Here is a 26,264-nt window from a genome sequence, read left to right as displayed (position 1 = left end):
GCTTGCCACCTCACCAGCTTGAACTGCACTTACGGGACTCGCCACGTCACCACGTGTTACTGCAGTGCTGGATGTACGACCAGGGTGTACTAGGCCGCTGGTGCTTGCCAGTTCACCAGAAGGAATAGCGGGCTAGTACTGCTCTGCTCCATACGAGGGACCTGCGGTTCCTGCACATCAACGACAGAAGTTTGGGGTCTGGTACGCCTGACCTTGGCAGGGACCACAACTCCGTCGTCAGAGCTATCTATCATGGAGCCGCTGTCTACAGGATTGTATCCTGAGCCTGAATCTGACAGAGTGACTTCCTCTTCACTATCTGTCATGCTCAGAAACGTGTAGGCCTCTTCACTAGTGTACCTTCCATTTGCCATTTTGGGCTCTAAATTTAGTGGTACACTAGTGAGACTCACAGGTAAAAAAGCTCCTGACTGTTAGCGACTGTATCAAAACGCTACCAAAAAAACTGTTAGCGATCGCAGGGATCAGGCCTGACTCTGCGAACGCTGCAGTTAAGTGTGTTTAGTGTTTTGTAAGTGACAGTGATTGATTGATACTGCACTTGGGTGGGCTGAGTAGGGCTGGGCCGGGGGGCAAAACGCAGGTGCTAGCAGGAATCTGGGCTGATCCCGCTAACACTGCATTTTTGGGAATCCTAAACTGCTGGGAACACTATACCACTAAGGGAGGTGTATGCTGCGTGCATGGGAGTTAGCGGTACTGGTGCTAACCTGAAGTTGCCTGGGGTGACGCAGACCCTATCTGACCCTAAAACCTATATCACCGCCGGACGATCAGGGGGTTAAACCTTTATTAGGTAATAAACAGCGGGTGCCCTGGAACTATAAAAAACAAACTAACCAGCGTCACCCATAACAGTTATACGGTGATCATTGGTGAAAGGGTTAACTAGGGGGCAATCAGGGGGTTAAAACCTTTATTAGGTAGTATATGGGGGTCCCTAAAGCTATAATACGCTGACGGCGAACCGAAATACTTACCTACCTAACTAGCGTCACCTGTGACACTAATACAGCGATCAGAAAAACGATCGCTTAGTGACACTGGCGACGGGTCATGGGGTTAAACCTTTATTAGGGGGGGTTAGGGGGTATCCTGGATCTAAAGGGGGCTAACACTAACTGCCCTACCACTTATAACTGTCACAAACTGACACCAATGCAATAATCAGTAAAAAAAAAAAAATGCTATTGGTGTCACTGTGACAGGGGTACAGGGGGGTGATCGGGGGGTGAAAAGTGTACCTAGAGTGTTCTACTGTACGTGTGGTGTTTGGTGCACTTACTTGATGTTTTCTCTCCTCGGTGGCGGAACGAAAAAGACCAACTCGAGGAGAAATGACATCACTTTCTCTGCCGTTGTTTACATTACAGAGGCAGAGGAAGATTGTCATTCATTGGGAGCGATCGCGAGGGGATGGCCACGAATGAGTGACCTCCCTCTCACCTCAAATCGCTCCCCTAAGGATGCCAACCGCCTCGGGCACCGGGGGGGTGGGGCGCGATGCGCCCCCCCCGCAGGAGGCAAATCACGTACCAGGTACGTGATTTTGCCTGCCTGTGCCATTCTGCCGCAGTATATCTGCGTTAGGCAGTCGGCAAGTTAAGCATTATATTTGATATATGTATATACTTATTTGATGTCTCTTTATTCTATTTAGAAAAATGTATATAAGCTCCTAAAGAAGTAGTCTAGGCGAAACACGCAGAGCTTTTTGATTATTACTATCCAGTTTATTTAGCCATGTTGAATACCTTTTGGGGTCTCCAGGTTCTGCGACCCTGATTCATATGGCTGTAATTGTAGATATCGCGTTTCAACTGTAGTTGTAGTACTATAGTAGTGGGTAGATGAGAATTAGTTATTATAATGCGAGTCATTTCCCGCAGCAATCGGTTGTTCCAGAGAATGCATTTATTGACTTCCAACAAAGATGAACAAAGTTCACAAAATCGTTGCAACAGATGATAAAATCCAACAGAGCAAATATGGCAATGAACAGTAGCCTTCAGAGTCCCATTTGTCCTAGACTATCTAGACCTGTGGCCCTCATCTTCATGGAGAATGAAAAGACTGACTGCCAGCTTGAATCGTCCCCCTGAAGTACTAGTCTGACAATGGGAGCGTGTCTGCTAGGTCAACCCAAAATACTTTTTGATCTTATTGTTAATCAAGGTGAAAAGACTCTACTTGTAATTACTGACAATAACCTCACATTAGTGTTTACCAGGTAAACAAGCCACCATTTCCATGAATACCCCCTCAAGTCTAATTACCATCGATACTTCGGATACCATCGAATCTATGGTTCTTTATCATCCTTAAAGGGGTTGTAAACCTTTGTGTTTTTTCATCTGTCAGTGACCGGCCCCCCGGCCCCCAAGACCCCCCCTCCATTTTACTTACCCGAGGGGTCTCTGCTGTCGCTGTCTCTGCCCGGGGTTCTCAGCTCTTGATTGGATAGATTGATAGCAGTGCAGCCATTGGCTTCCGCTGCTGTCAATCAAATCCAATGATGCGAGCGCCGGGGGGCAGGGCCAAGTCCTGCATTTGACCTCTATGGACGCCGAATGCTGGACTCTGGAGCGTGCCCACAAGGTAACCTCCTCTGGGAAGCACTTCTTGAGGGGGTTATCAGATGTGGGGAGGAGCCGCGAGAGCTGCCGGGGGACCCCAGAAGAGCAGGTTCGGGGCTACTCTGTGCAAAACGAGCTGCACAGTGGAGGTAAGTATGATATCTTTAATTTTTTATTTACCTTTACAATCACTTTAAGTATGTAAACAATGTACCCTTTGAAATGTTCAAATAGATTAACAGGCCATTCCTCACATACCTAGGTAGACTTGCATAAGATTAACATATCAAAGGGTCATCAGCTGTCCTTTTGATATGTTAAAATTGAGTTGGCTTGGACAACTCAACTATTATCAACTGAATTCTGGCCTGGTCAATATTGTACATATATATCTATTATATCCTACATAAATCGGCCAACATATTACAACAGTAGTTTGCTAGAGTAATGTTTTTTATATACCGTATTTATCGTGTATAACATGCACTTTTTTCCCCTGAAAATAGGGGGAAAATCGCGGGTGCGTGTTATACGCAGACAGATTACCTCGGAGGGGAATGAGTGCCGCTGGAATTCACCAAACCGTCATCTCCTTTCCACTCGGCTCTCACGTCTCACACACAGTCCCACCGGCATTGGACCAGTGTTCTGTCTATCACAGAAGCTGGTCCAATGCCGATGGCGGAGGTGGACTGTGTATGTGACTGCTGAGAGCAGAGTAAACAGGAGATGACTGACAGCTCTGTTATTTCCTGAGATGAGAGATGGTGAGCTGCATTGATGGGATTTGGGCACAGATCAGGCTGTAGATGGTCGCAGATCAGGCTGCACTGAAGCTGCAGATGGGCACAGATTAGGCTGCATTGGGGCTGCAGATGGGCACTAATCAGGCTGCATTGATACTCACTGACCATTATTTTGCTTCAAAGTGGTTTATTTAAAAAAAACGTTTTTTTTTTTTTTTAAACTTCCCTCTTAAATTGGGGTGCGTGTTATATGCCTGTGCGTGTTATACAACAATAAATACGGTTTGTTTTTATAATCTATATGTGTATTGTTACAAATAAAATTGTTTTTATCAGTGATGCCTACAAAGCCCATGTTTATTTTTCTAAAAAATACTCACCATGCCTCTTAGCAAATACCTTGGAGTGTCTACTTTCCAAAATGGGATCATTTTTTGTACTATCCTGGCATTTCAGGGCTTCTGAAACTGTAATAGTGTCAGGGCTGGGCTCATCCCTTCCTTCTCTGAGCTGGCTGCTCAGCTGTCAGCTAATTGCCAGCCCCTTTCTCTTCACGGTGACTCAGCTGTTGATGATCTGTTTGTCAGTCCTTAAAGCCGTACAGCTCACTTCATCTCTGCCTTCGCCTTTGGCCACATCTCAGAGACTTTCTCCTGCATTCCTGTTGAAGACTTGCTCGGCTGACGTCCCTTCTGGCTCCTGATCCTGCTTGCTGTACTACTACGTTGATCTCTGGCTCTCTGACATTGGCATTGGCTGACTACCCGATCTGGTTACTGAACTCTGGCTATGTATTGACTACGCTTACTCTGTTTACCTTTTTATTATTATTAAACAAGTGTGATTAACTGCACTTCTGTCTCGGTCTGATTCATGGTTTCTGACAGTAGGCGAAGGCCATGAATTCAGAAGATGCAGTCAGTCCACTTGTTGGTAATATTTTTTCCAGATTGGATGACCAGGATCACCGCATGCATCAGTTTGCCTTGGCGTTACAAACGCTCCTGAGTCACACGGCTCACCTGGAATCTTCCACTATGGCTACTCCAGTACAACCTGTGTTGCAGGCCGTCCCTGCTGCTGCTCCAGTCTCTGTGCAGGCACCTGCCTCGAGTATTACCTCTATAAGAGGCATGTCTGGTTCCGCTCAGCTTCCCCAGCGATTTGGGGGTGATCCTGTTCAATGCAGAGGGTTTCTCAACCAGGTTGAGATATTCTTTGAGAGAACTGTTGCCGATTACGCCATTGAATTCCGTACCCTGGCAGCAGAGGTTGCTTGGAACAATGAGGCCCTCATGGTTGCCTTCTCTCATGGTCTTTCGGATAACATCAAGGATGAGATAGCAGCCCGAGATATACCCACTCAGCTGGAGAGATTGATCACATTTGCCATCCTCATTGACTCCAGACTCAGAGAAAGACTCTCTTTTAAGGAGCACTGGTGCAAGCCTCCTGTACATTTGTCTCTGAGCTTTGCAGTCCCATCCTTGCCTCCCTCACCTCCCATGCCTCCTGGTACCGAGTCGGTCTGTGAAGATAAACCCATGCACTTGGACTTCACGCGTCTCTCTGCAGATGAGGAGGGAGAGATTGTGCCTTTATTGTGGCCAGGCTGGACACTTTTTGAAGTCTTGTCCTACCCGTCCAGGGAACGCCCGAACCTTGAGGTCCTGTCATGGACAGACCTTAGGTGGCGTTGTTTCATCTCCAGTTTCCCAGAAAGATAAGCCCCTGGTTTCGGTTACCTTGTCTTGGGCTGAGTGATCCGTCGAGATACAGGCTCTGATCGACTCTGGAGCTGCAGGCCTGTTCATTGATGCTGTCAGTGTATCGAAACACTCGATTCCGCTGCAGCTGCGTGACACTCCACTTACCATTGAGGCTCTTGACGGGAGACCTCTACAGCCTGCCAATGTGACTCATGAGACGGTTCCGTTGTACATGGCCGTAGGGGCCCTTCACCATGAGATAATACAATTCCAAGTTATGTCTTCACCTAAGTTTCCGCTGGTTATTGGTTATCCTTGGTTACAGAGGCACAACCCTTCTTTTGATTTGCTCCGTGCTGAGGTTCTGTCCTGGTCGCTGCAGTGCAGTGAGAGATGCTTCCAGAAGGTAGCCAAGGTCCTGTGCACCTCTTCACTCTCCTCCCTGCCAGGGGATTACCTCGATTTTAGCAATTTTAGCGGTACTTTGCCTCCACACCGGTCGTATGATTGCACAATTGACCTTCAACCTGGTGCCATACCCCCTCGTGGCCGGGTTTACCCTTTGTCGGTCTTGGAGGATAAGGCCATGGAGGAGTATGTTGCAGACGCACTCTTGAGGTTTCATCCGCAAATCCTCGTCTCCTGCTGGTTTCTTTTTTGTGAAGAAGAGTGGTGAACTGAGACCTTGTATCGATTATAAGGGTCTCAATCGTTTCAGGATTAAGAATGCCTATCCCATTCCATTAATTACGGAGTTATTTGACCGCCTCAAGGGAGCAACGGCTTTCACGAAGCTTCATTTGAGAGGGGCATACAATCTCGTCAGGATTAAGGAGGGCAACGAGTGGAAAACTGCGTTTAATACAAGATCAGGTCATTATGAGAATCTTGTAATGCCTTTTGGCCTTTGTAATGCTCCGGCAGTTTTCCAGGAGTTCATTAATGATGTCCTCCAAAATTTGTTGCAGTTATGTGAAGTGGTTTATCACAATGATATCCTCATATTTTCCAAGTCCCTGGAGAGCCACCACTCAGATGTCTGTCGTGTGATTCAGAGACTAAGAGAACAATCTCTATTGTAAATTGGAAAAGCGCAAATTCCATTGTGAACAGGTTAAATTTCTGGGCTGTGTCATTTCCACTGCTGGTTTTTTGATGGACCCAGGGAAACTTTCAGCGGTCCTACAGTGGCCTCGACCCGTGGGTTTACGTCCTCTGCAGCTTTTCTTGGCTTTTCCAACTATTATCGGAAGTTTATTCGTAACTTCTTGTCTCTGGTCAAGCCCCTGACCGATATGACCAGGAAAGATGGCAACCCACAGAGTTGGTCTCCGGAGTCCGTTAAGGCCTTTGAGAGTCTCAAGGCTGCCTTTGTTGGCACACCCTGATCCTACGTTGCCTTTTATTCTAGAAGTTGATGCTTCTAAGACTGGAGTTAGCGCCCTTCTGTCTCAACGTCCTAACTCTGAGTGCGCTATGCATCCGTGTTGCTACTTTTCCAAGAAATTGTCACCGGCAGAGTGCAATTACGAGATTGGTGACAGAGAGCTGTTGGTGATCATTTTAGCCCTGAAAGAATGGAGACATCTCCTTGAAGGTACCACTGTGCCGGTTCTCATTCTTACTGACCATAAGAATCTCACATTCTTGTCTGAGGCTAAGCGCCTCTCGCAGAAGGGCGCGATGGGCTCTCTTCTTGTCGAGTTTTAATTACATTGTCTCATTCTTACGGTACTAAGAATGTGAGGACTGACGCCTTGTCACGACAATTTTCCTCCACTTCCAAGATGGAGTCGGTCCTGGTTCCTGTGATTCCTCCTGATCGTATTCTGGCTAAGGTTCGCACCAGTCTTACTTCTCCTTTGGGTGACAAAATTCTTGCTGCTCAGGTTGATGCTCCTCCTGAGAAACCTTGTGACCGCTGCTTTGTTCCCGAGAGTCTCCGTACTGCTGTGCTCCAGACTTACCATTCTCCCAAGTCTGCTGGCCACCCTGGGAAGAATCAACTCTTTTGGGCCATTTCCCAACATCTCTGGTGGCCTAGTCTACGTGCTGATGTTACCGCCTTCGTAGCTGCCTGTTTCGTGTGTGCTCAGAGTAAGGCTCCACGACACCTTCCAGTGGGCCTCCTACAACCCATACCCAATGGAGAGAGGCCCTGGACCCACCTGTCTTTGGATTTCATTGTGGAGTTACCCAACTCCCAGGGCAACACAGTTATCCTTATGGTGGTTGACCGGTTCTCGAAAATGTTGCATTGTATTCCACTCAAAAAGTTGCCTACTTCTAAGGAACTGGCTTCTATTTTTGTTCGGGAGATCTTCCGCTTACATAGGCTACCCAAGGTGATTGTCTCAGACAGGGGTAGTCAGTTTGTGTACCGCTTCTGGCGAGCCTTTTGTGCACAGTTGGGTATTCAGCTTGCTTTCTCCTCTGCGTATCACCAGCAGTCTAGTGGGGCCGCAGAACGAGCCAATCAGTCCTTGGAGCAATTCCTACATTGCTATATTTCTGACCATCATAACAACAGGTCAGATCTCTTGCCGTGGGCGGAGTTTGCTCACAATAGTGCTTTGAATTCAGCTTCCCATTTGTCCCCGTTTATGGCGAACTATGGTTTCCAACCTTCCGTGTTGCCTGCCTTGTTTGTTCCGCAGAGTATTCCTGCATTAGCATTAGAGGAGCATCTCCGTGGCCTTCGTTCCACTTGGGTACAAGTCCAGGAGGCTTTGCGACATGCTAATGATAGGTACAGACTCCATGCTGACCGCAGACCCCTGCCTGCGCCTTCCTACCAGGTTGGGGACAGGGTCTGACTGTCATCTCGCAGCCTCCGACTTTGTGTTCCCCCACTGAAGTTCGGTTTATTGGGCCTTTCCGTATTCTTTGCAGGATTAACCCAGTGGCTTACGCATTAGACCTTCCTTCTAATATGCATATTTCGAATGTATTTCATGTGTCCTTATTAAAACCTTTGGTCTGCAACCGCTTTACCACCTAGGTGCCACGTCCTCACCCTGTACAGATTGCGGACTCCAGACTGACCGCAGACGCCTGCCTGCGCCTTCCTACCAGGTTGGGGACAGAGTCTGGCTGTCATCTCGCAACCTCCAACTTCACGTTTCTTCTTTGAAGTTCGCACCTCAGTTTATTGGGCCTTTCTGTATCCTTTGCAGGATTAACCCAGTGGCTTACGCGTTGGACCTTCCTCCTAGTATGCGCATCTCTAATGTGTTTCATATCTCCTTATTGAACCTTTGGTCTGCAACCGCTTTACCACCTCGGTACCACGTCCTCACCCTACACAGGTTGGAAACCATGAGGAGTATGAAGTACAATCCATTGTTGACTCCCGTAGGTTTCCGTGGGCACATACAGTACCTGGTGCATTGGAAGGGGTATGATCTGGAGGAACGCTCTTGGGTCTCATCCTCGGACGTACATGCCCCTGTCCTCCATGATTTCCATAGATGTTTTCCCCTCAAACCCGGTGGTCTTCCGAGGGGGAGGGGTCATTGAGGAGGGGGTACTGTCAGGGCCCTTCCTTCTCTGAGCTGGCCGCTCAGCTGTCTGCTAATTGCCAGCTCCTTTCTCTCCAGTGACTCAGCTGTTGAAGATCTGCTCGTCAGACCTGGCTACTTAAAGCCGTCCAGCTCACTTCATCTCTGCCTTCACCTTTGGTCACACCTCAGAGACTTTCTCCTACGTTCCTGTTGAAAACTTGCTCGGCTGACGTCCCTTCTGGCTCCTGATCCTGCTTGCTGTACTACTACATTGATCTCTGGCTCTACGACATTGGCATTGGCTGACTACCCGATCTGGTTCCTGAACTCTGGCTATGTATTGACTACGCTTACTCTGTTTACCTTTCTATTATTATTATTATTATTATTATTAAACAAGTGTGATTAACTGTACTTCTGTCTCGGTCTGATTCATGGTTTCTGACAAATAGGTAGTCAGGAAGTGAAATGAGGTAATAACACTCTATAAAAGCCTGAAGGTGATTATTGGATTTCGGGGTCCTGTAAGTGGCTAGGCTGCCAAAAAGTCTCTCAAATGTGGTATCCCTATACTAAGGAGAAGTAGCAGAATGTATTCTGGGGCGTATTGTCAAGAGGAAGATAAGACACAAGACCCAACAATGCAGACAAGCTGAAGGCCGCTATCAAAGCAACCTGGACTTCCATAACACCTCAGCTGTGCCACAGGCTGATTGCCGCCATGCCATGCCGCATTTATGCAGTAAATCATGCAAAAGAAGCCCAGACCAAGTATAAGTATAGTGCACATTATACCGTACATGGACATACTTTTAAGTGAGCCAACATTTCTGTATTAAAAATCTTTTTTTTTATGGGTCTCATGTAATATTCAAATTTTCTGAGATACAGAATGTTGGGTTTTCATTAGCTGTAAGCCATAATCATCTAAATTAAAAAAAAGAAATGCTTGAAATATATCACTCTGTGTGTAACACACATATATAACATAAAAGTTTCACTTTTTGAATTGGATTACTGAATTACTGATATTCACATTTTTTGAGATGCACCTGTATATATATATATATATATATATATATATATATATATATATATATTATAATATTGGGGGTCATTTAGCTCTCGTGGGCAGATGTGTTTGTCAGTGATTCAAGCCAGTCAGGAACTATATTTAAGGGCATGGTAGCCCATTTTATTAAAAAGGCAAATAAAAGTCTGTAACATAAAGGTTTTCCAAGCAGGGGTTCTTCTCCAGCAAATAAACACAACAGAAAATGCTAGCCCACCTGGCTCTCTTTAGCAGTAGCTCTGCCCTTTATCCTGGTCACACAGACCACAGGATTCCTCAATGTGGATGGCTTCACTTTAGCGCCCACAGCTCCGCTCTGGCCTTAGTCCTCAGGCCGTTGCACTGCCTCTTGCAGTCACACGTTCTGGCTGCCTCCTGCAGCCCCTCTAACTCCTGGAGACCTCCTGTCTCTCTGGGTGTGGAGCAGTCTCCAACTGGGAGCATTGAGGTCTTCCCATACCCTCATTATAAGTGCTGTGCACACACCCTACTGGTAATCTGCAAAGTCTGGACACAGGGTTGGAGATCCCATCCCACCCAAGACACTATGGGATCTCCAAACTACAGAGCCCCATGCCGGAATTCCAAAACCTGGAGAAAGCTGTGAAAGCCGTTTTCTCCAGTCCACATCTATGCTCTGCAGTCTTGCACCAAGCAAATGTACACACCCTGTGTCCCCCAAACTATCAATTTTACTGTTACAGCATCTCCTACCGTCACAATATACACACACATATATATATATATATATATATATATATATACACACACACACATTATCTCACCTAAGTGAGTACACCCCTCACACTTTTGTAAATATTTTATTATTTCTTTTCATGTGACAACACTGAAGAAATGACACTTTGCTACAATGTACTGAGTGTACAGCCTGTATAACAGTGTAAATTTGCAGTCCCCCCCAAAATAACTCAACATACAGCCATTCATGTCTAAATCACTGGCAACAAAAGTGAGTACACCCCTAAGTGAAAATGTCCAAATTGTTCCCAAACTGTCAATATTTTGTGTGGCCACCATTATTTTCCAGCACTGCCTTACCCTTCTTGGGCATGGAGTTCACCAGAGCTTCACAGGTTGCCACTGGAGTCCTCTTTCACTCCATGAAGACATCACAGAGCTGGTGGGTGTTAAGAGACCTTGGCTCCTCCACCTTCCATTTGAGGATACCCCACAGATGCTCAACAGGGTTCAGGGTTTAGGTCTGGAGACATGCTTGGCCAGTCCATCACCTTTACCCTCAGCTTCTTTAGCAAGGCAGTGGTCATCTTGGAGGTGTGTGTTGGGGTCGTTATCATGTTAGAATATTGCCCTGCAGCCCAGTCTCCGAAGGGAGGGGATCATGCCCTGCTTTAGTATGTCACAGTACATGTTGGCATTCATGGTTCCCTCAATGACCTGTAGCTCTCCAGTGCCAGCAGCACTCATGCAGCCCCAGACCATGACACTCCCACCACCATGCTTGACTGTAGGCAAGACACACTTGTCTGTCTTCCTGGTTGTCGCCTCACACGCTTGACACCATCTGAACCAAATAAGTTTATCTTGGTCTCATCAGACCACAGGGCATCTTTCCAGTAATCCATGTCCTAAGTCTGCTTGTCTTCAGCAAACTGCGGGCTTTCTTGTGCATCATCTTTAGAAGAGGCTTTCTTCTGGGACGACAGCAATGCAGACCAATTAGATGCAGTGTGCGGCGTATGGTCTGAGCACTGACAGGCTGACCCCCCCCCCACCCCTTCAACCTCTGCAGCAATGCTGGCAGCACTCGTACATCCATTTCCCAAAGACAACCTCTGGATATGACGCTGAGCATGTGCACTCAACTTCTTTGGTCGACCATGGCGAGGCCTGTTCTGAGTGGAACCTGTTCTGTTAAACTGCTGTATGGTCTTGGCCACCGTGTTACAGCTCGGTTTCAGGGTTTTGGCAATCTTCTTATAGCCTAGGCCATCTTTATGTAGAGCAACAATTCTTTTTTTCAGGTCCTTAGAGAGTTCTTTGCCATGAGGTGCCATGTTAAACTTTCAGTGACCAGTATGAGAGAGTGAGAGCGATTAACACAAAATTTAACACACCTGCTCCTCATTCACACCTGAGACCTTGTAACACTAACAAGTCACATGACACCGGGGAGGGAAAATTGCTAATTGGGCCCAATTTGGACATTTTCACTTAGGGGTGTACTCACTTTTGTTGCCAGCGGTTTAGACATTAATGGCTGTGTGAGTTATTGTGAGGGGACAGCAAATTTACACTGTTGTACAAGCTGTCCACTCACTACTTTACAACATACCTTGCCTAACAGCACATTCAACACTCTCCTCTTTTGAATTGGATACTACTGAAGAGGTTGCAAAACTTTTCTCAGATGCCCACCTAACCAATTGTCCCTTAGATCCTGTTCCCTCACAACTACTACGGTCACCCTCTTCTTCTATCTTATGCTCCCTCACTCACATCATCAATCTCTCCCTCTCTAGTGACACCTTCCCCTCCCCCCTCTAAAACATGCGCAGATCACTCCCATACTTAAAAAGCCTTCACTGGACCCCACCAACCTGAACAACTTAAGACCCATCTCATTGCTCCCATTCACCTCTAAACTTCTAGAACGCTTAGTCTACAACTGTCTTAGCTGCTACCTTAGTGAAAATAATCTTCTTGACCCCTTACAGTCTGACTTTTGCTCACAGCACTCCACATAAACTGCCTTACTAAAACTCACTAACGATTTACTAACTGCTAAAACCAACAGCCAGTACTCCATACTCCTACTACTTGATCTCTCTGCGGCCTTTGATACTGTTGACCACCCGCTCCGTCTCAATAAATTCCCTTGGCCTCTGAGATACTGCTCTATCCTGGTTCTCTGCCTATCTATCACAGCGCTCCTTCAGTGTCACCTACAACTCTGTCTCCTCCTCTCCATTGCCCCTTTCTGTAGGGGTCCCCCAAGGCTCTGTTCTTGGATCCCTTCTCTTCTCTATCTACACCTCCTCCCTTGGTCACTTGATAACTGCCCACGGCTTCCAATACCACTTATACACCGATGACGCCCAGATCTATCTGTCTACTCCTCACCTCATTTGTTCAGTCTCCTCTCGCATTACTAACTTACATATCAGCATGGATGTCGCACCACTTCCTTAAACTAAATCTCTCTAAAACTGAGCTATTAATATTCCCTCCCCCCCGTGCCCCCCTCCATGACTTTTCCATCAAAATAAACAATGCAACTATCAGTCCCTCCCCTCACGCCAGGGTACTATGTGTAATCCTAGACTCTGACTTGTCATTTCAGCCCCAAGTCCAATCGTCAAAAGCTTGTAGAATTCACCTCCGTAACATCTCTAAAATTTGTCCCTTTTTAACAAATGAAACCATCAAGCTCCTCATTCACTCCCTTGTTATCTCTCACCTTGACTATTGCAACTCCCTTCTCATTGGCCTGCCTCTCCATAGGCTATCCCCTCTTCAGTCTATCATGAATGCTGCTGCCAGACTTATACACCTTACCAAACCGCTCAGTGTCTGCCAACCCTCTCCTCCAATCCCTACACTGGCTCCCAATCACCCAGCAAATTAAATTCAAAATACTAACCACAACAAACAAAGCCATTCACAACTCTGCCCTGAGCTACATCACCAATCTTGTCTCTAAATATCACCCAAATCGTCCTCTCCACTCTTCTCAAGACCTCCTACTCTCAAGTCTCCTTCTCCTCTGCTCGTCTCCAGGATTTCTCCAGAGCCTCTCCCATCCTCTGGAACTCGCTACCTCCATTTGTCCAGCTATCCCCTACTCTTGCTACCTTCAGGCGATCCCTGAAAACTCATCTCTTCAGGAAAGCCGATCACGTCTCCAACTAATCTTTTACCACTTCCATCAGCTCATTCCCCACAGTTACAACCTTTTGTACCACCTGCCTCACCCTATTAGATTGTAAGCTCTTCTGAGCAGGGCCCTCTTAATCCTCTTGTATTTTATTGTATTATAACTGTATTGTCTCCCTTTTATATTGTAAAGCGCTGCATAAACTGTTGGCGCTATATAAATCCTGTATAATAATAATAACAATTGTAGCAAAGTGTCATTTCTTCAGTGTTGTCACATGAAAAGATATAATAAAATATTTACAAAAATGTGATGGGGTGTACTTACTTTTGTGAGTGAACTGGAAGTTCAACATGGCACCTCATGGCAAAAAACTCTGAGAATCTGAAAAAAAGAATTGTCGCTCTCCATAAAGATGGCCTAGACTATACGAAGATTGCCAAGACCCTGAAACTGAGCTGCAGCCTTGTGGCCAAGACCATACAGCACTTTAACAGAACAGGTTCCACTCTGAACAGGCCTTGCCATGGTTGACCAAAGAAGTTGAGTGCACATGCTCAGCATCATATCCAGAGACTGTCTTTGGGAAATAGACAATGAGTGCTGCCAGCATTGCTGCAGAGGTTGAAGGGGTGGGGGGGTCAGCCTGTCAGTGCTCAGACCATACGCCGCACACTGCATCAAATTGGTCTGCATGGCTGTCGTCCCAGAAGGAAGCCTTTTCTAAAGATGATATACAAGCAAGCCTGCAGACAGTTTGCCGAAGACAGACTAAGGACATGGATTACTGGAACCATGTCCTCTGGTCTGATGAGACCAAGAAAAACTTATTTGGTTCAGATGGTATCAAGTGTGTGGCGGCAACCAGGTGAGGAGTACAAAGACAAGTGTGTCTTGCCTACAGTCAAGCATGGTGGTGGGAGTGTCATGGTCCGGGGCTGCATGAGTGCTGCCGGCACTGGGGAGCTACAGTTCATTGAGGGAACCATGAATGCCAACATGTACTGTGACATACTGAAGCAAAGCATGATACCCTCCCTTCGGAGACTGGGCTGCAGGGCAGTATTCCAACAAAATAACAACCCCAAACACAACTCCAAGACGACCACTGCCTTGCTAAAGAAACTGAGGGTAAAGGTGATGGACTGGCCAAGCATGTCTTCAGACCTAAACTCTATTGAGCATCTTCATATGGAAGGAGGAGGAGCGCAAAGTCTCCAACATCCACCAACTCCGTGATGTCATCATGGAGGAGTGGAAGAGGACTCAAGTGGCAACCTGTGAAGCCCTGGTGAACTCCATGCCCAAGAGGGTTAAGGCAGTGTTGGCAAATAATGGTGGCCTCACAAAATATTAACACTTTGGGCCCAATTTGGACATTTTCACTTAGGGGTGTACTCGCTTTTGTTGCCAGCAGTTTAGACATTAATGGCTGTGTTGAGTTATTTTGGGGGGACAGCAAATTTACACTGTTATACAAGCTGTACACTCACTATTTACATTGTAGCAAAGTGTCATTTCTTCAGTGTTGTCACATTAATTATTATGATAAAATATTTACAAAAATGTGAGGGGTGTACTCACTTTTGTGAGATACTATGAATATATATATACACTGAGCTAAATTAAAAAAGCAAAACTTTTGTGTTTGCCCCTATTTTTAATGAGCTGAACTTAAAGATCTGTGACTTTTTCTATGTACACAAAAGGCCTATTTCTCTCAAATATTGTTCACAAATCTGTCTAAATCTGTGTTAGTGAGCACTTCTCCTTTCCCGAGATAATCCATCCACCTCACAGTTGTGGTATATCAAAGTGCTGATTAGACAGCATGATTATTGCACAGGTGTGCCTTAGGCTGGCCACAATGAAAGGGCACTAAAATGTGCAGTCTTACTGTATTGGGGGTGGTCCGAAAACCAGTCAGTATCTGGTGTGACCACCATTTGCTTCACGCAGTGCAGCACATCTTCTTCGCATAGAGTTGATCATCTTGTTGATTGTTGCCTGTGGAATGTTGGTCCATTCCTCTTCAATGGCTGTGTGAAGTCGCTGGATATTGGAACTGGAACACGCTGTTGTATACGCTGATCCAGAGCATCCCAAACATGCTCAATGGGTGACATGTCCAGTGAGTATGCTGGCCATGCAAGAACTGGGATGGTTTCAGTTTCCAGGAATTGTGTACATATCCTTGCAACATGGGGCCGTGCATTATCATGCTGCAACATGAGGTGATGGTCGTGGATAAATGACAACAATGGGCCTCAGGATCTCACCACAGTATCTCTGTGCATCTGTTCGTTGTATCTCTCTCCCGTGTATTTCTCTGTTCGTTGTCCATAGCATACACCTGCCCATACCATAACCCCACCGCCACCATGGGCCATTTGATCCACAACGTTGACATCTGCCCTGTACAAAGAAAACCGGGAAGAGAACACCTCTACAAAGTGTCAGACGCCATCGAATGTGAGTAGTTATGACAACGAACTGTAGTCAGGTCGAGACCCCGATGAGGAAGACAAGCATGCAGATGAGATGGTTTCTGACAGTTTGTGCAGAAGATCTTTGGTTATGCAAACCAATTGTTGCAGCAGCTGTCTGGATGGCTGGTCTCAGATGATCTTGGAGGTGAAGACGCTGGATGTGGAGGTCCTGGGCTGGTGTGGTTACACGTGGCTGGCAGTTTTGAGGCCGGATGGATGTACTGCCAAATTCTCTGAAACGCTTCTGAAGACTGCTTATGGTAGAGAAATGAACATTCAATTCAAGGGCAACAGTTCTGGTGGACATTCCTGCAGTCAGTGTGCCATTTGCACGCTCCCTCAAAACTTGCGACATCTGTGGCATTGTGCTGTGTGATAAAACTGCACATTTTAGAGTGCCCTTTTATTGCGGCCAGCCTAAGGCACACATAATCATGCTGTCTAATCAGCATCTTGATATGCCACACCTGTGAGGTGGATGGATAATCTCGGCAAAGGAGAACAATATTTGAGAGAAATACGTTTTTTGTGTACATAGAAATAGTCGTAGATCTTTAAGTTCAGCTCATGATAAATAGTGGCAAACACAAAAGTGTTGCGTCTTATAACTTTGTTCAATGTGTGTGTATATGTATATATATATATATATATATATATATATATATATAAATAAAACACCCAGTGATTCTGATGTGAAGATCCAATTTCAGGCACTTCCTTAGGGTCCTTTCACACTGGGGCGGGGGCTATTGTAAGCGGCGCTTTACCATCGGTATGCGGCCGCTAGCGGGGGGGCGGTTTTACCCCCCTGCTAGCGGCCGAGAAAGGGTTAAAACCACCGCAAAGCGCCTCTGCAGAGGCGCTTTGCCGGCGGTATAGCCGCGCCGTCCCATTGATTTCAATGGGCAGGAGCGGTAAAGGAGCGGTATACACTCCACTCCTTCACCGCTCCGAAGATGCTGCTGGCAGGACTTTTTTTACCGTCCTGCCAGCGCATCGCTCCAGTGTGAAAGCCCTCGGGGCTTTCACACTGGAATTAAAGCAGCGGCTGTTTCGGGTCGGTTTGCAGGCGCTATTATTAGCGTAATAGCGCCTGCAAACCGCCCCAGTGTGAAAGGACCCTTACTGTGTGACAACTGTCTGCTAAGGGAGCTGTCAGCCTGTCACGTGCCCCTGATGGAGACTACAAGTATCCATGCTGACACACATTGCACAAGCCTGGTCTGCAGTTGTCAGTAACAGGAAGCAGGACTAGAGCAATGACGTACATCTGGAGCATCTGGAGTATGTAGATATGAAAATGGCCGAAAGAGGCTGCAGGAATTTAGCAACACTGAGATGAAAACAGGTTAAAAAAATATGGTGAAAACAGTATTTTATTAAAACAATTACATTCAGTTTATGATACACAGTGCATAAAGCTAACTGAATGTCATGCAGTTTCTGTTTATATTTAAGTTAGAAAGGACAGAGTATCTCATTCCACAATCCCCTACACCCAAATACATGCAGTATACCAATTTGATTCTGCTTACCAGAAAGACCTATATGGGGGTCCACTACTTGATTTCAATAGCTCAAGTGTGCTTAGTAAGGGGCCCAATGGTCACTTTTACAGGTTTACTATATCCCGGGGGGGAACATAGCAAATGCTGCAGAAAGGGTTAGACAGCTGACAGCACTTAGGAGAGTTAACTGCTGCTCTCACATGCAAATCATCTTTTTCAGTAGTTTGACATGCCCCCTCTGAACATTTCCCCAAATCAACAGCATTGCTTAAAGCGGTTATAAAGGCAGAAGGTTTATCTTAATGCATTCTATGCATTAAGATAAAAAAGCCTTCTGTGTGCAGCAGCCCCTCTCAGCCTCCCTAACACTTACCTGAGGTCCCTCTCTGTCCAACGATTCCTACGAGTGTCTCAGCTGTCTTAGATTCTCCCTCCTGATTGGCTGAGACACAGCGCCATTGGCCGAGACACAGCGCCATTGGCTGACATTGCTGTCAATCAAAGTCAGCTAGCCAATCGGGGGATAGAGGGGGCGGGGCCAGGTCAGGGCTCTGTGTCTAAATCAGGGGTTTCAAACTGGCGGCCCTCCAGCTGTTGTGAAACTACAAGTCCCATGAGGCATTGCAAGACTCACAGTTACAAGCATGACTCCCACAGGCAGAGGCATGATGGGACTTGTAGTTTTGCAACAGCTGGAGGGCCGCCAGTTTGAGACCCCTGGTCTAAATGGACACAGGGAGCTATGACTCGGCTCGGGTGCCCCCATAGCAAGCTGCTTGCTATGGGGGTACTGAACAGGAGGGAGGGGCCAGGAGCACAGACGAGGGACCTGAGAAGAGGAGGATCCGGGCTGCTCTGTGCAAAATCCCTGCACAGGGCAGGTAAGTATAGCGTGTTTGTGATTTTTATAGAAAAAAAACCTAGACATTACAATCACTTTAAGCAGAGAAAGCACTGATTAGAATAGTGTGCAGTGAGACGTTTCAGATTGCTGGATGGTCAGGCTACTTCACTGCGAGAGCAGTGGTCTGGCTCTTCTATGTGCTTCCGGAATAGAGTATTTCAACTGTTGCTGCAGCAGTCAGCAGCTAGGAAAATTAAAGTTTAGCATGTTTATTACTTACTATTATGTATTACTGTATATGTAGCCTCAGGGTTTAATTTTATTTTAAAGCGGAACTGCCACAGACACAATGTGTTTGTTGGCTAGTCAACGCGCATATTCCCAGTTCTCCAAACAAAAAAACTTCAGCTATAAACTTGATAATCAGGCTATATTTAGATGACAACACAATCTTACAAATACAAACAGAAAAGCTTGTTTAGTTCCGAATAACACTTTAACAAATACCCAATGCATTTTTTTATTTTTTGCGAAGGGGAGGTTACAACTGCTAATATTTCCATACTACAATATAATTTTGACATATAAATCTAAAAACATTAATTCAGGATTTAATTCCTTACACAGTCACACTTACTAAATTGTAAAAAAAATACAAATAAAATCAAAACAAACAAAAAAACCTTTTAGCAAAAATTAAACTCCTAAATTTTATTTGGTTCACTCTGTCCTTAAACCCCTTTGCGTTGCCTTTTCAAGTATCCCAGATTGTAATCTCGTGGCCCAGGTGCTCGTGCCCGCTTTGGCTGCACTTGTGACTGAGCAGTGAGTTGCAGTTTTATAGCACTGGAGTTCACTTTTGCAGCTATTAAAAGCTCTTTCATTCCTTTCATTTTCTGGCTCTGGAAACTAAGTGAAAGTGGTTGTGCAAATTCCACTTCTTCTCCTTTTGGTTCTGGGATTGGACGCTGAACAGGGAGAACAGGCTCCCCAGGCCTTGAATCTCGCCGAGGGGCTCTTCGTCTCACTTCTTCACAGTCTTCCTCTTCAGTAGCAGGTTCTGAACTTACAAGTGTGACCTGCTGTCGTACCTGTGTGTGAAAGAGAGGTTAGCATTACTACCCATGATGATAGTTTACACCACTTCAGCTCTCTTTACATTTATACCCCTTATGGACCAAAGCAAACTTTACATTTATATGTCTTGGTTTATTTGGAAATAGTCTTGCCATTAAACTGGATCCCCCCCCTTTACTAAAAATCACATCAGCATAAAAGCACTGCAGGCTGAAGTGAAATCATCTTAACATTCATTAGTTTGATTTTACTTACAATTACATTTTTTCGACTTCCTTGTCGAGTGAGGCACTGGTGAATTAGCCCTGGCCTCACAGCGGAATCCTGGGAAAAATTCAGCAGCAGTGCCTTCCTGGAAAATGTAATCTTGGGGGGCGGGGAGATTTTTTCACCATTATATGATGTGCTATGTCACATGTTCCAGGAGGCAAACCCAGAGTTACAGGCAAAGTTTCGGGTAAATGAAGATGAATTAATTTAGCCTGAAAATGGCAACTGTGAGAAAAATGGAGAGGGAAAGAAAAAGAAGGTATGCAAAGAATAAGAAGCCTGCAATCACCTATAGGTATCTGTAGATTGTCGTTACTAAACATTTGGAAAGGTACCTTTGCTGTAATTTTTAATGTATGTATTTTATTTTTTAATGTACACATTAAATGTTACAATGTTACACATTGTTCATACAAGTTTTTTTGTGGGACAAAACAGTGTTTCTTTTGGCAATATTGTCTTGAAACATTAGGACATTAGGGGATGCAGGATGAAGTATTCAAGTACATTGATCATGCTGCTTCTTTGGAAACTGACAAACAGTTGTAAGAACAGCCCTGTCTAACTATTCCCACTCCCAACCTGGCTCAGTTATGGAGCAAGCAATAGTAGGAGTGGATCATATAATTTACTCCAAAAAAAGGATTATACCGCAAGATAAAAAATAGGATTTTTGTACCCACCGTAAATTCTATTTTTCTGAGTTCATCGACGGACACAGCGCTCCATTGATCTTGACTACAGGTTTATATCGCCCTCTTCAGGAGTAGGACTAGGCAGAAAAAAAAAAAACTTGGCTACGCCCATGGGCCATCCTCAGCTGATATATAACCCCCTCCCTGCTGTAGGTATTCAGTTTAGTAGCAAGCAGTATTAGAAGTATCAAAACCTTCTTAGAGGGGTGGGTGCTGTGTCCGTCGATTAACTCATTGAAATGGATTTAACAGTGAGTACAAAAACCCTATTTACTCTTTAGTTCATCGACGGACACAGCGCTACATTAATTTTGACTATAGGGATGTCCAAAAGCAGTGCCAAAAGGAAAATGAGGGGTGGGGAAAATAAATCAAAGCTAAACACAAGAGATAGGGCAAAGAAAGAGGCGCCTTTGAAGTATGAACTGTAGAAACTTTATGGTACAATAAATAAAAACACTCACATTGAGGTTGAAAACGATCAGCATGAGGAAAATCCTGCAGCAATGCGTCTCCTTGTTCGCTGGTTCAACAGGCTGTGTCACTCAAACTTGACAAAGGAGCGTGCCTGTCCATTCCACTGACAGTGTGCAGGCTCAGAAACGGCGTTGCAACATTTCCGGTGATGTCAGACTCTGCTGCGGTCCACAAGCGCCTCAGACCTCTCCTCTGCATTACCATCTGAGCCACAGAGCGTACAGAGCCAGCGGACGGCTTTCTATGGGTTCCTGAGTGAAACAGCCTGTTGAACCAGCGAGCAAGGAGACACACCACTGCAGGATTTTCCTCATAGTGATCTCGTTTTTAACCTCAATGTGAGTGTTTTTATTTATTGTACCATAAAGTTTCTACAGTTCATACTTAGAAGGCGCCTCTTTCATTACCTTTTTTCTACATGTTTTGGAGTGTGCTTCTGCTATCCTGAAGAGGCCTGCCCTGAGTTATAGACCGTTTCTTCTTCCACCCTGGATATCACCATCCATCTTGCACTGTCTGTGCTCTCCCCTGATCCACATCTATTGCAATAACACAGACTCAGGTTCTCTGGCATCATTTGAACTACAGTTTGCGGCAGAACCACCCCCATAAACACAAGAGCCCTAAACGGGTCACAGGAGCTCAACCAAGACACAGGAGCCCCATCTGAAATAAAAACAACCTTCAAGAGAGAACAGCCACCCTTAAACAGCAGCCTGCAAAACCTTGTGGACAAAAAAAGCATCTGCAGATGCCAAAATATCTACTTTGTAGTGTAGCCATGGCCCTGACCCCTAAAGGCCCAATGGTGACTTCCAGGGTCAGGGAGAGCCGACATCCATCTTCACAGTGTGGGCTACTAGGCATAGTGGGTGTGGTGTAGATAGAGCACGTTGGGCACCAGACACTTTGAGAATGCAAAAAGAGATTTATTGTCTCCTAACAGAACTGGGGAGAGAGGGTTAGTGCCTGAACACCCTTAGGCAGATGCAAAAATGCTTGGCATACTCCGAAAAAATAGAACAACTATACAGTTCAAGGGCCTTAAAGCTGAACTGCAGCAAACTATCTGTAGACCGCTGTCTCCTATAGCAACTGATCCGGTAACTTCAACTTCAATACAGATCACAACTCGCAGTATCCCATTGTAGATCCTCTCACTGAGCTCCCAGTCTCTCGCTAGACTCTTCAGATCCCATTCCGCACTGGATCCCTTGGACTCCTCCATAACTAACCCACTGTGGCTTCCAAGTGTCACCCACACTGTCCTGCTGGGTCCCCGACTTGGCTCTTCAGCTAACCTGCTGAATCCTCTGCAAGCATCACCCACACAGTTCCGCTGGGTCCCTAGCATGGCTCTGCTGATGCTTTCCCAACTTGTTCACCGTCCCCAGCTGGTGAAAAAGGCTGCTATGGTACTTCTTCAGTCTCCATAGACCATGGCCTCTGATAACAGGAAAGATTGTACCTTGCTGGCGACTGTGTCCCCTCTGACTCCGATTCTTGCTTGCCTCTGGCAACAAGAGTGGTCGTCTCTGACGGCAACTGCTTTTCTTCACCTATGGCAACTACTTGTCTCTCTCTAGCCGGCTGAACCTCTGCAACGATCTGGCTCAGCTCGGGCTGAGCCTCGACACACGTGGCTAGGCCTCAGGCTTCGGGCCTAACCTTCAGCTGGTGCAACACGTACAGCTCCCAGGCTTTAGCCTGGGACTAAAAGAACACCGATCACCTGACTATCCCAGCATGCAAAGTAGCGACTCTGATTGGCTGAGAAAATGTGTCTGACCTGAACTTACTGTGATCTTGACATTTTAATGCCAAAGGCAGCAATGCCACCTAGTGATAGAAGAGAGAAGTGCACCAAACTCAGGTTTAAGGAAAAGTCAGTGGATCCCCCTAACAATTAGGCAGGCTAGCTACCACCTAGCAAACTAAATTTGTCAGCAACCCTGCCTAAGACCAGGGTGCTACAGTAGAATTTGATGAAAGTATGCACTGACGACCAAGTGGCTGCCTTGCAAACCTGAGATATTGACGCTTGATGATGGAAGGCCCAAGACCTACTAAGCGCTCAACCAGAATGTGCCCTGACAGGGAAAGGAGGAACCTGACCTTTAATAGAATAGGCCTGAGTCACCCTTCTGTTTGATCCATCTGGAGATGGCAGCCGAAGAAGCTGCCAGCCCTTTCCTTGGTCCTTGTGTAACCACAAAAAAGTGAGTCTGACCTCCGAAAGGACTCAGTGGCTGCCAGATACACCTGTATTGCTCGAACCACATCCAAAGCATAGGATGAGCTGGCTTGGGACACAAGAAAGGCAACACAATGTCCTTCTTTAAATGGAAGTCTGAGACAACTTTAAGTAGGAACGATAGACAGGGACGGAGAACCACCTTATCTCTGTGGACCACCAAATAGGGAGTGCAACGAGCCCCTTTGCTCGCTCGGTTCCACTCTCCCGACACTCCTCTGCTGCTATAGAATCAGATTGCAGATCGCACCATCTGATTGCTCGGTCATCCAATGCTCCAGGATTAGAACTACAGCTATGTGCCGTTCTAACCCAGTTGTGATAGCTTAGAGCAAACACCAGGCAGGCTGTATGTAAGTTCAACCAGGAATCTCTTTTATTGCAAGATACAGGCTCTTTTATACACTAAAAGTGGAGGTGCGTACCTCCGGCTCATATTACTCTGAACATACACCTGTGACCAGAAACCTAATTAACATGGGCTAATTAACTAATCCCTTTAGACAGCCTAGGTGACTCAGACATGACCTTTAGGCCAGACTGGCCATCATGTAGCTCAGAAAACACAATCAACATAGACTCTTCTTCACACAATAGCAGAGTTAATTAACACAAACAACAATGGGGATCTAATGACTCTTAGATCCCATGCTAGAGATTTATTTACAATATACATTTTAGCAGACAACAGACAGGTAGCTGGAATTGATGACATTAGCATTTAACAGTAGGAGTCCCAACGGTATGAATCAGTCACTATTCCAATATGGCAAATCCAGGGTCCCCAGAGTCTGTGTGTCCTGGGGGACCAGGACCCGAATCCAAAGTAATACCACCTCAAGGGTCCCCAGGCATACAGCTCACAAAGAGCATCGTTCCCCCAAATTCCAGGGCCCACGATTGATCGGCAAGAGGCTAGCATTCAGTCCCCTCCAAAAGTCTCTCTCCCGGCTAGGTCTGTCACATTTTTCCCCTTTCGGCAGGAGACTAACTTCGGAGTCAACCCGTCTGGGCTCACTCCGTCATGCTGTTGGGGATCTGGGCTGACTGCCCAGCATCCCTGGGGTATACAGGTGGAGACTGAAGTCCAATCCACCTTCACAGGAAATCCATCCTCTGTTAGTTGAGGGCAGAGTCCAGCAGTATTCGGCCCTGTTGCCAGCCCTTCTGCTGGAAACCCCACAACATCTGCTCTGGCTAACTGTTGGGGCAGGAGGCTGGCTTCCTCCACTCCCAAACTGTGTAGCTGCCATTGGGGAAGTGAGCCGGCTGCTTCCTTTTTCCATTCCCTCATCTGGATGTTGGGACGATATGTCTGTGGTACTGTCTCCCAGGTGCACGGATCTTTGCTGGGGAGGAAAGACCACTTCCTCCACCCTGGCCAACTGTTGGGGAGGGATGACAAATACCTCCTCTCCCTTCTCCCCCTGTATCCTGATCTGCTGCTGGGAAGTGACCACCTCCTCCTCACCCTGAGCCTCCGGAACTGCCGCAGGTGTAGGGCAGAGATCTTGGACTCTCTGTCCGGTTGCCAGCGCTTCAGCTGGGGAAGTTCCTTGTAACTTCACAGATACTTCTGTTGGTGCTGGGCAGAGCACAGTGAAGTTTGGACCTAATAACAACTCTTCTGCTGGAGGCTCACCAGGTTGTTCTTCCTCAGCAGAAAAGTCTATCAAATCCCCTGTCTCTGCAACTGGTGTCTGGGGATAACGGTTCACCATCTCCTCTCTGTGGAACCCAGAAGATGCTATCAGTGCTGGGCAGAGCACAGTGAAGTTTGGCCCTAATAACAGCTCTTCTTCTGCTGGAGGCTCACCAGGTTGTTCTTCCTCAGCAGAAAAGTCTATCAAATCCCCTGTCTCTGCAACTGGTGTCTGGGGATAAAGGTTCACCATCTCCTCTCCGTGGAACCCAGAAGATGCTATCAGTGCTGGGCAGAAGTTAGCAGAGCTCTGCCCTGTTGTCAGCACTTCAGGTTTGGGGATGGCAATCTTCAGATTTTCCACTGCCGATTCTCTGGCATGCTGCTGGACAGGCACATTCCTCCATCTAAGATCATCCCATGCAGAAACAGGTTCATCAAGGTCAGTCAGCACTTGCTGCATCCGCCATAAGACCTCCGCCTCCATAGCTGCGGGGGCAGGTTGGCAAAGCACACTGTTACTCTGCCACATTGTCAATTCTTCAGCCAGGATTTCAGAGTTGTCAATTGGTATTTCCTGATAGTCCCAGGCAAAGGGAGCCCCACCCTGCTGCTGAGAAGAGTCTAGCAGCTGTCTGTAGGCCATCTCAAGCTCCCATTCCTGAACGGCCAGAAACTCCAAATCTTCCTGTGCCCAGTGCACTTCCGAGACATTCAGTCTCCGCTCTCTGTGCTCCATTATTTCCTCCAAACGCCACTCCCGATCACTCCCAAAGTCAGGGTCCCTGGACAGCCTCCAGTACAACAATCCCAGGCCATTGTAGTCACAGCCTTCCGTGGGGCTGTCATCCGCTGTCCACGGGCACACTTGGGCTACATACCACTGGAGGGCTCTGTAGATCTCATCCAACTGCATTTCTGGCCAGATCAGCCTGCTTAACTCAGCTGTCCACTCCTGGTTCGGCTGTTCCCCCAATAACAGCAATCGTACTTCATACTGCAACCAGTACCTTACATGGATGGAGGGGAGAACTTTTCCCTGGTGTCGCTGCTCACGGGCTAGCGCTTCCTTCCAGAGTTCACAGCGGATAAAATCAAACCATTTCAGCAGGACCTGCTCTGATACTGGTCCTCTGTGCTGTATCTGCATCTCTTGCAACCTCCTTCTGAATTCCTCTTCCATGGTGGCTGGTATCTGTACATCTCCTCTCCTGCTATCTGGACCTTGGATCCAGGTGATGGTTTGGATGTGTTCACGGCAAGGAAGCACGATCCCACCATTCCCTCCATGGCTCTCAAGTAAGTCTTTCAGCGTGGCTCTCCTGCAGGCTGGTTTGGAGTGTCCCAGTAACTGGAGAGCAAATCCCACTGCTGCCACCAATGTAACGAGCCCCTTTGCTTGCTTCCACTCTCCCGACACTCCTCTGCTGCTATAGAATCAGATTGCAGATCGCACCATCTGATTGCTTGGTCATCCAATGCTCCAGAATTAGAACTACAGCTATGTGCCGTTCTAACCCAGTTG

General features: G+C 46.6%; 1 protein-coding gene across 1 annotated transcript in view; it reads right to left on the bottom strand.

The window, feature by feature from the left end:
- Positions 1 to 17,330: 17,330 nt before the first annotated feature.
- The window catches only part of MEN1 (menin 1), a 560,267-nt gene continuing 551,333 nt past the window's right edge, over positions 17,331 to 26,264 (bottom strand). Inside the window, exon 10 of the mRNA XM_073605053.1 lies at positions 17,331 to 19,415. Coding sequence (XP_073461154.1) covers positions 19,056 to 19,415 — 360 coding nt within the window. The 3' untranslated portion in view covers positions 17,331 to 19,055. The remainder of the gene's footprint in view (positions 19,416 to 26,264) is intronic.

This window comes from Aquarana catesbeiana, linkage group LG11, assembly GCF_042186555.1.
Source record: "Aquarana catesbeiana isolate 2022-GZ linkage group LG11, ASM4218655v1, whole genome shotgun sequence".
Lineage (NCBI taxonomy): Eukaryota > Metazoa > Chordata > Amphibia > Anura > Ranidae > Aquarana > Aquarana catesbeiana.
The sequence above is the reverse complement of the archived record's forward strand: the minus strand, read 5'-3'. Positions and strand labels throughout refer to the sequence as shown.